Genomic DNA, 10,235 nt, shown 5'->3' on the forward strand with positions numbered 1-10,235 from the left:
AGTCCCCTGTGTAATAGAAATCTGTTTCACTAGGCTGGGAGAAAGTACAGAGCAATAGGGAGGAGGCAGGGGAAGACTGCAGGGGGGACTGAAAATAACAGTCTTCACTGGATCTCAGTGCCTTCTGTGAATGGAAGAAGCCCTTCCTTTTGTGGACAGACAACTTTGGTTCCAACCCATCTGGTAAAGAATCATAGAATTGTAGAGTTGGAAGGGATCGCAAGCGTCATCTAGTGATTCTAGTCAAACCCTCTGCAATGCAGCAATCTGAACAGTCTCCCATCCAATTTGAAACCATAAAGGATCCTGCTTAGCTTTGCAAATGGGACAGCAGTTTTATTGCTGCACCACTAGGAGGGGTAGCTTGCCATTTGCTGAGGCAAGTAATTACGTATATGGTGGACAACCTTTGTCTGGTTGATTGACAATGAAACTTTTTCATTATTGATATCCAGATATGTAATTTAATATATTATTGGAGGGAACCAGTTAACCCATAATAGATAACAAAAATGTTGGATTTTTAAAAGATAATAATTGCTTAACTACATCAGTTTTATTTACCTTACATATTTTAACAGGATCTGCTGCCTTGACCATTCTTGAGAACTGCTGAAGTCCAAGTTCATCCAATTGAAAAGTGGCCAAATAACAAACAACTATCAGAAACAAAATAGATTTGCATTATATGGATGAATATGGATAATGATACAAAATTGATAACTTTACTGGACTAGTGCAAAGTTAGTATATAGAAGGGTTCTCAAATTTTTGATCCCCAGGAGTCACATGAAAATTACTGAGGCCCACTAGTTACAAAATGATGGTGCAGAAGCAGAGCATGTCACATCACATAATTGTAGCAGGTGGAATTAAATTCTGGCATAGTCAGCTGCCAATGACAGACATTATTTTCTATTGATATCTTAGGTAAAGGGACCCCTGACCATTAGGTCCAGTTGCAGACAACTCTGGGGTTGTGGCGCTCATCTCGCTTTATTGGCTGAGGGAGCCGGCGTACAGCTTCCAGGTCATGTGGCCAGCATGACTAAGCCGCTTCTGGCGAACCAGAGCAGCACATGCAAACGCCGTTTATCTTCCCTCCACAGCGGTACCTATTTATCTCCTTGCACTTTGACGTGCTTTCGAACTGCTAGGTTGGCAGGAGCAGGGACTGAGCAACGGGAGTTCACCCCGTTGTGGGGATTTGAACCGCTGACTTTCCAATTGGCAAGTCCTAGGCTCTGTGGTTTAGCCCACAGCGCCACTAGCATCCCTACTGATATCTTACCCCTCTAGAAATTCCCAACTTCTTTGCCACAGTGATTTTCTTGTGGCAAGGAGTTCTCTGGTTCAGCTTTTCTCAAGCTCATTACAGTGTGTCTAGCGGTTTCATGACTCAGCCTCACCATTTTAGGCAGAATATGCTCATTCAAAGGCTCTGAGTCCGTGGTGGCGAACCTATGGCACGCGTGTGTTTGTGTGTGTGTGTGTGTGTGTGTGTGTATAGTCTGTTGACTGCAAATAAATGATAATGACAACCCCGTGTAAATTTCCTATGTCATTATATTGTAATCATGTAATACCCAACACTAAATCATTATATTCTGATTAGATAATACCTACCAACGTAAAGATTATGCTCAGACAACAGGCAATGTTTTCCATCTCTGGTATAAAATGCATTGACCACCACATCCAACAGAGGTTTATATTCTATACAGCCAGATAAAGTTGCCATCAAAAAGGTTTCATCTGTTACACTGAAAGCCTGTAGAGATTAAATTGATTACAATTTGGGGAGCAAAGTCCAACGCATGGAACAAAACACCACAATTCTCTGCCCAATGATAACATTGACTGGCCATTAAGGAAGGAACTATACAAAGATTGCCACTGGCTTGAGTCACTACTGTATAGAGCTAACAATCCAAGGTCTCTGACAAGATGAAGCCCACAAATAATTTGCTGGAAAAGGAAGCTCCTTGTTATGCACTGTGCTCGTGAGTTTCTCCAGCATAGCTACTCTGGGTGAGGTCAGCCATTGGTTCAAGATTACTTTGAAAGAGAGGTTAGTCCCGTTCTTGCAGTGGACAAACATGTTGTGTGTAGAGGAGTGTTTCCTGTATTATACCTTGTGCTCTATGTTGCAGCTCTTTTTAAACCATTTCCTGTAACAGTGGAACATCTGGTGGACCAATTCCTTTCGGGGGGCCACTAGGTGGCGCATCGGAAGATGGCTGACAATAACATCTCTCCGACCCACACGAGGTAATTTGGAGGCTATGATGGGGGTAATTGGCCTCCTTAACCCCCCCAGGATTGTGGGGGGGACGGCCCTTGCCTGCTGTGCCCTATGCCACCCCCGAATTTGTGGGGGTGGGGGCACTAGGCACAAAGCCCTCCTGTGGGATTCCGGCACTCCTGGACGCCGTCCCTGATTCGCGCCGCTAGTTGCAAGCATCTTCAAAAGAAACAATTTGGACGAGATAAATTGCACATGCTTCAAGGAAAAAGGGGAGTAAAGACTGCTGACAGAAGAGATCTCTGATAACAAGACAAGAATAAAATATGAGAAGATACGTCAAGATACGGTACTACAAATGACTGAGGGGGGAGGGGGGGAAAACCTGCCTTTCTTTTTTAAATGTGATTTAACAAGAATCCCCTCCCCTAATGAGTCAGAAACTAAGGACTTAAGCTGTGGATTTAAGGCTGTGTGGAGATAAACTTTCGAACCAAAGCAATGTTTCAAGATGAAGCTGGAAAGCTAAGAGTTTTGGAATGACGCAGTTAAAAATGCCGTCGCCATTTTGGGAGGCATTGTTGGAGCTCTTGGGTCTGGGAGGAGAAAGAGAGAAATAGAGTTGTTTACATATCGTAGATCAACTTCTCGGTGGGACTTAAGAGCGACAAATGCCAAATTTATGATGGAAAGAGCGATGCTATCTACGAAGGAGATATATGGAAACCATCTGGACTTAGTGGAGGAACGGGAAATCCACACAGGATTATTATTTTGCTTATCAGCTTAAGGAGACTAACAGAAGAGATCGTAAAGGAAAAATAGAAATTATATGAACAAGATATGATGTGGAAACACCAAGATAAGACTGGATAGAATTATGAATTTTGTCTGGATTGATTGGGACTGATTTGGACATTAACGCAGTAATAAGAAGATGATCTGAATCCCCCTTTGGATCTTGAAGCATGGGTTCCCCCAACAAAATTTAAAAATTTGGCTTTGTAATTTGGAATTTATGTGATGTGATTTAATTTGATGTGATTGGCCAGTTAATAAAAATTATTTAAAAAAAACAATTCCTTTCGTCCCATAACAAAATCTACAGTGAAGTCTGTCATGATGTGCTGCTCTCTGAAGTCAGTTGCTGTGTACTTTATTTCATGTTTGTCAAAGTGAGATCTCTGCAAAGTGCTGTTGCCCTTCATCTCATAGTGCTAAGGCATGGGTAGGCAAACTAAGGCCTGGGGGCCAGATCCAGCCCAATCGCCTTCTTAATCCAGCCTGCGGATGGTTCAGGAATCAGCTTGTTTTTACATGAGTAGAATGTGTCCTTTTATTTAAAATGCATCTCTGGGTTATTTGTGGGGCCTGCCTGGTGTTTTTACATGAGTAGAATGTGTGCTTTTATTTAAAATGCATCTCTGGGTTATTTGTGGGGCATAGGAATTTGTTCATTTTTCCCCTCAAAATATAGTCCGGCCCCCCACAAAGTCTGAGGGACAGTGGACCGGCCCCCTGCTGAAAAAGTTTGCTGACCCCTGTGCCAATGCAAGAAACCACAGCTGGTGCATTTTACTGTTACACATGCACAACAACACATACATGTTCCCAAATAATACATATATTTTGATATTTAATCAAGAAGTACAGTTCCTCACAGCAAAATCTGAACTTCCTAATAGGAATTATCAAGACAACAAGTCAGGGTTTAGAGAAGGGTAGCGGATCTCAGGCCTGTGGGCCAGGTCAAGCTTTTTATCGCCCCCTGACCTGTTGCAGCAACATCTGCAGTGGTGGAAAATAACAATGCAAACATTCTGTGCTTGTGGCACAGAAACCTCTGACAATGGATGGGTGAGCTAATGTGTTGCCATTGAACTCTCAAATGTTCCAGCTGCTAAAGGAACAAAGGTTTGTTTGACAACCAGCTTTGCAGTCCAGTCTCTTTCTGTGGAGGGAAGGTTGTCAGTCAGTCTGGGATTAAGATCTCGCATGTTCTAGGGAGGAAGCACTTCTGAAGCATATTAAGGACCTGGAAGAGGATGAAGGGAGGCTAATGGGCAGAAAAGGGGGAACAGGGAAGAATAGGAGGCGGAGATTTATGGGGAAAGAGCAGGTGAAAAAATGGAATTGGGATAAGAAACAGAAGCATTATTCCTTTCACCCACTTGATGACAGTTGTGGACAGAGATGATGTGGGGAGAGGGGACAAAATAGGATTGATTAATGCTCTGTCAAGGTGAATGGATGAGATTTCTGTGTAAACGTATTAGGCACAGGAAAGGAATTTGGCAAATTCAGCTTCCAAAGCAGACTCACTTGATCCACACTTCCAAGATTAATGAGATTTGACGTGGGTCCACTTTGGAATCCACACTTCTCCTGGATTCCATGGCAAGATCAACAAAGGGCTGAGGACTCTATTTTTAAGAATCTCCTCCCCCACTGCTCCTGCCTCCCCGCTTATCTTCCCATCATATAAAGTAGCAGAGATGAAGATAAGGATGGTTGGCATACATCCCAAACCAAGTGGAGCTTCTAAGATAAAACCCACAGTCCAGCAACTGACACCTAGGCATCCATTAATGCATCACACTCAGGCTTGTTTATGTCAATATTCTTGTGCTATTCCTAAAATTAATTTCCTTCTTCTAAAGTACAGGCATACGATCTTCTTACTAGTTTAAATGGAAATCCAACCTATAACTAATGCATTTATCTAGAGGCTTAAAAATAACAAACTTTAAGTGCTTGCACTTAATATTTCAGAGGACTAGTCTAACAATATACCAAGCTAGATATTTCAGATTATTCCCCACCACAACCACTATGGGATTTTGATCTAGTTTGCTTGCTCCTACTTCTCCCCCCATCCACTTAAAGCATTTTGATATCTGGTGACATTAAGATTAATCTTGTTTAGTTCTAAGAAAGGAAGAAAGCCAACTTAAAATGTGAAAACTGTGCAGGATGAAGTAGGATTCTGCATACCTGGAATGCTTTAGCAGCTGTTTCATCCAAGAAATGCCCAACACTCTCATTTTCAGGATTGAAACGATTAAGCTGTTGGACTACAATTTCAATGTGCTTCAGCTGGCTGGCCATCTTCACATGCAAGATTCCTGTAAATCATTAAATGTATGGTATATATTGTCATCAGTTACAGTTTAATCTAAGTATAAATACTATTTTTCATGAATACACTAGTGCTGCTACTAGTATATGCTGAGATTTATGCTGAGGAGGTAGTATTTGAAAAGATGAGGGGGGAAACTTTCAGAGTTGAATTCTAAATGCCAGGTTTCTTTACACTTACTATTAAAATACATTTTGTGACATTTCAATTTCTTCCTTTTCAAAAATTTGCATTTGATTCTTTAATGCCATTTCGCTTATTTCGAAGTACGTACTCTTGAGTTCACAACACAATTGTTAAAAAAATAAAAATTCAAAAGCCCTAAACTATGGACTCTCTGTTGTATCTAGCCCCTGCTCCCAGATTTCAGGGGATGGGGTATAATAGTTTCCTTGCCTGGGTGTCCTTGTGCATAGAACCACTGTGGGTCTGGATGCCACTGAAAAGGTTAACTGGGGCGTGGGAGCTCAGAATATGGCAGAAGTTCCAACTTAATATTTACACACTAAATATTAAGTTGAGGCTCCACATTCATGATGCCAGGTCATACTAGATAGCTCAATGAAGATGCTGACCCAGTGTCAGGTGGCTATAAAAAAAATAAGGCAAATTCCACACTAGAAAGAAATGGGATGGGGACGGCCAATATCATAATGCCAATTATCCAAATCTGTGGGGTGACCTATTTGGAGTACTGCGTACAGTTCTGGTCTCCTCATCTCAAGGAGGAGCTGGAGAAACTTCAAAAAAAAGGCCACCAAAATGATCAAGGGGCTGGAGTGACTCCCTTGTAAGGAACAGTTGCAGATGTGCTTCCCAACAGGGGGGCAATTTAATTTTTAAGGGGGGCAATTTGATTTTTAAGGGGGGGCTTGTTTAGACCAAGTTTATGGCCTTTTAGGCTTCCTCCACGTGAATAGGAGTTCACTTTTTGAATAATAAGAATTATATGTCGGGGGGGTGGGGAGTCATCAGGATTTTAGAGATGCTTAGGTGAGGCATGGCCAAAAAAATGTTCGGATCGGAACCACTTGGTTTCGACTAAGAAAAGCGATGAAGAGGCAACAGGACAGAAGTCCTCGGAGCCCACACCTAAGGGTCAACGTTTTCCTTTTTTTTAAGGGAAATTTCCTTATTCCGAATAGGATTCCTCGCAAGAAAAGGGAAAAGTTGACAGCTATGGGTCGAGGTCCCTTTGCCTCCCCCCACCCCATAAAATATTTGGGGAAGCTGTCCCCCCCCAAAAAAGGTTGATGGCCATTGATATATATATATATATATATATATATATATATATATATATATATATATAAAATATATTTTGAATTATATATATATATATATATATATATATATATATATATATATATATATATATATATATTTAAAATTCAAATTGGCGCCCTGATAGAAGTTCATGTGGAGAAATGCTGCTCTCCCGCCTGGGCTGCTTCCCCACGACGGGCTCCTGCGAGGCTGGGCTGGCTGGGCCAACGGCCTGATCCAGCAGGTGAATCTGGCACTCACCTGAGCGACGACCCGAGAGATGGAGACGCCGCTTCTCTCACCTTCCGCAGAGAGAGAGAGACGCTTTCCCCGTCCCGAGCGAGAGAAAATGGCCGCCCTCGCGGACGCCGCCTCGGTTGCCTGGCAACCAATGGAAGCCGGTGGCGGCGGCGGCCTACGAAGCCCGACGCCGCCCGGCCGCGGGATTTAGAAAGCTGGCTTCTTCCCGCTTCCCAACCCCTCTTGCCATGCTCCCGCGCCCTCTTGCTCCGGGAGCTGCCGCGGAATAGAGGGTCCCGGGTCCCAGTTCACCCACCGGCTCTGCTCTTCCCGCTTCGCGTGTATAATGTAACGTGAGGATGGGGTGTGAGAGCGTGAGGGAAGAAGACCCGAGTTCGAAGGAGACGCCGCGTGCTTTTCTTCCCGAAGGGAAAGCGGGTCAGAGGCAGGAGGGAGAAAAGGAGGGAGTTCAGTTCTGAACATGGAAACCCAATTCCCACGGTTCAGATGTGCTCAGGTCTTTTTGCACTTCACTCTGCCTGGCAGAGCTTGAGGTTGTGGGGCTGCTGTTGTGGTTTAAAGTGGATCACACAAGTCTGAAGCCTGTCCATCCTTGATTCATCTCTCCCATTTCCCCCAAGTGCATTGACACTTAATTCTGCTGCAGGTGTAGATCCAGCCTTTACACCCCTGTAGCCAAAATTCTGCTGGCCTCCTTAAGCTATTTCATTTTTCAAAAAAAAAATGTTTATTAAGTTTCTTACAAATATACCACACACTACAACAAAAAATAAAGACAAAATCACAAATATAAACAAAAAAGAGTATAAGAAAATAAAAATACATATCGACAAACACCCAGACCGTACAAATTAATTAGCTGCTCAAACTTCTAACGTCATTAACATAGTTTGGACTTCCTCTGAGCCCTCCCATCTGAATTTCCTTGTATTTAAATGTAGTGGTTTTCTAATATCATTATTAAAACACAATGTTCCAATTAAGTTCTAATTTCTTAACTTTTCTTGAAGTTCTGATTCTCAATTATTTTACAACTCTTACTTTCATCCTAGGCCTATTTAGTAGTTTCTAATTTTTAATGGTACAATATTTGTTCAAATAGTCTTTAAATTTCTTCCACTCTTCTTGGTGTTCTTCTTCTTTCTGGTCACGGATTCTTCCAGTAAGGTCAGCCAGCTCCATATATTCCATCATTACCATCTCCTTAAGCTATTTCAGGCCTTTGCCTTAATTTTCAGCTTTTTGTTCTCTAAAAAAATAATAATCTCTCTAGCTCTTTTATTTATGGAAATGTAAAAGCATGCAGGCAACATTTATATCCAGCTGGTCTCTACAAATAAACTTTTCCGATGCCTTGAAATGTCCTGTTGAGTGAATGTCAAAAGCACTGGAATAACTTAAGAGCGATGCAATAGACGCTTCCAAATTACATTTGATGGTTCAAAATATTCAATACCAATTAGATACCTTATTTATTAAACAAATCGGGATATTTGTGTTTATTTGGTGCATTGCCCTGTACCTTCTGCACTAAATCACCAAAATTGCTGGTTCCTGGCTTGTGTTGCTGCAAATATAGATAGAGAAAGGAGAATTCCTGGATTCCAAGATCCCTTTTTTATTTTTAAATGATACTTTATTCAAGTTTCAAAAAAAGATTACAAAGATAATAAGAAAATAAAGAAAGAAAGCAAATAATACAAAATACAGAGTAGAAAAAAGAAAGAAAAAAGAAAAAAACAGTAAAAAAAATAAGTCCATCTTTCAATATCTTGCCTTTCATTCACTTGTTTCCCTGACCTCCTCACACCTCCCTTTTTTGTATTCCATTTCAAATGGTTAATTCAGCAAATCCTTTCCCTCTTTGTTTTTATCTTATTTCTTTATCTTATCACATTATAACCTTATATTTTCATCTATTAACAAATCATTTTTACATACTCCTTTTTAACATTGTTGCTAAAACCGCTTCATTTCATTCTGACATCATTTTAACATTCATTAATTTTGCAATGTTTCTGTAAATAGTCCTTAAATTTCTTCCCATCTTCTTCCACCGACTCTTCTCCCTGGTCTCGGATTCTGCCAGTCATTTCCGCCAATTCCATATAGTCTATCACCTTCATCTGCCATTCTTCCAGGGTGGGTAGATCTTGTGTCTTTCAATACTTTGCGATGAGTATTCTTGCTGCTGTTGTAGCATACATAAAGAAAGTTCTATCCTTCTTTAACACCAATTGGCCGACCATGCCCAGGAGAAAGGCCTCTGGTTTCTTCAGGAGGGTATATTTAAATACCTTTTTCATTTCATTATAAATCATCTCCCAGAAAGCCTTAATCCTTGGGCACGTCCACCAAAGGTGAAAGAATGTACCTTCAGTCTCTTTACATTTCCAACATTTATTATCGGGCAAATGATAGATTTTTGCAAGCTTGACTGGTGTCATGTACCACCTGTATATCATTTTCATAATATTCTCTCTTAAGGCATTACATGCCGTGAATTTCATACCTGTGGTCCACAACTGTTCCCAGTCAGCAAACATAATGTTATGTCCAACATCTTGTGCCCATTTAACCATAGCAGATTTAACCGTTTCATCCTGAGTGTTCCATTTCAACAGCAAGTTATACATTCTTGAAAGTATCTTAGTTTTGGGATCTAACAGTTCTGTTTCCAATTTTGATTTTTCCACCTGGAAGCCATTTTTTTTATCCAAATTGTAAGCCTCCCTTATTTGATAATAATGAAGCCAATCTCGCACTTTATCTTTTAGTTTCTCAAAACTCTGCAATTTCAATTTATCTCCTTCTTGTTCCAGAATTTCCCAATATTTCGGCCATTTGGCCTCCATATTGAGCTTTTTCTGGGCCTTTGCTTCCATCGGTGACAACCACCTTGGGGTTTTATTTTCAAGTAGGTCCTTATATCTTATCCAGACATTAAACAATGCTTTCCTGACAATATGGTTTTTAAATGCTTTATGTGCTTTAACCTTGTCATACCACAAATATGCATGCCACCCAAAAACGTTATTAAAACCTTCTAAATCCAAAGTGTCTATGTTCTCAAGAAGCAGCCATTCTTTCAACCAGCAGAATGCTGCTGATTCATAATAGAGTTTAAGGTCTGGCAGGGCGAATCCACCTCTTTCCCTGGATTCCAAGATCCCAGTACTCTTTGGTGGCACAACCCCAGCAGAGATTCAAAGTCACAAAATACGCAGCAAAGTAAAATGTAGAAATATAGGTTGTTAAGACGTTTAAAATATGCCCTTCCAAGCCAGTCCAAAAATGTCCCTCTTTCTTAGGGAAAAGATGTTT

The 10,235-nt window shown here is 41.0% G+C and overlaps 1 protein-coding gene across 1 annotated transcript in view; it reads right to left on the reverse strand.

Moving 5' to 3' along the window:
* CFAP99 (cilia and flagella associated protein 99) overlaps positions 1 to 7,041 on the reverse strand; it is a 52,576-nt gene extending 45,535 nt beyond the window's left edge. The window contains exons 1-4 of the mRNA XM_083615639.1: positions 6,912 to 7,041; positions 5,240 to 5,370; positions 1,627 to 1,771; positions 565 to 659 (exon numbers count right to left, since the gene is read on the reverse strand). Of these exons, the coding sequence (XP_083471765.1) occupies positions 565 to 659; positions 1,627 to 1,771; positions 5,240 to 5,353 (354 nt within the window). The 5' untranslated portion in view covers positions 5,354 to 5,370; positions 6,912 to 7,041. The remainder of the gene's footprint in view (positions 1 to 564; positions 660 to 1,626; positions 1,772 to 5,239; positions 5,371 to 6,911) is intronic.
* Between the last annotated feature and the right edge of the window lie 3,194 nt (positions 7,042 to 10,235).

Source organism: Podarcis filfolensis, assembly GCF_964270895.1.
Source record: "Podarcis filfolensis genome assembly, chromosome: 5".
Taxonomy (NCBI): Eukaryota; Metazoa; Chordata; class Lepidosauria; order Squamata; family Lacertidae; genus Podarcis; species Podarcis filfolensis.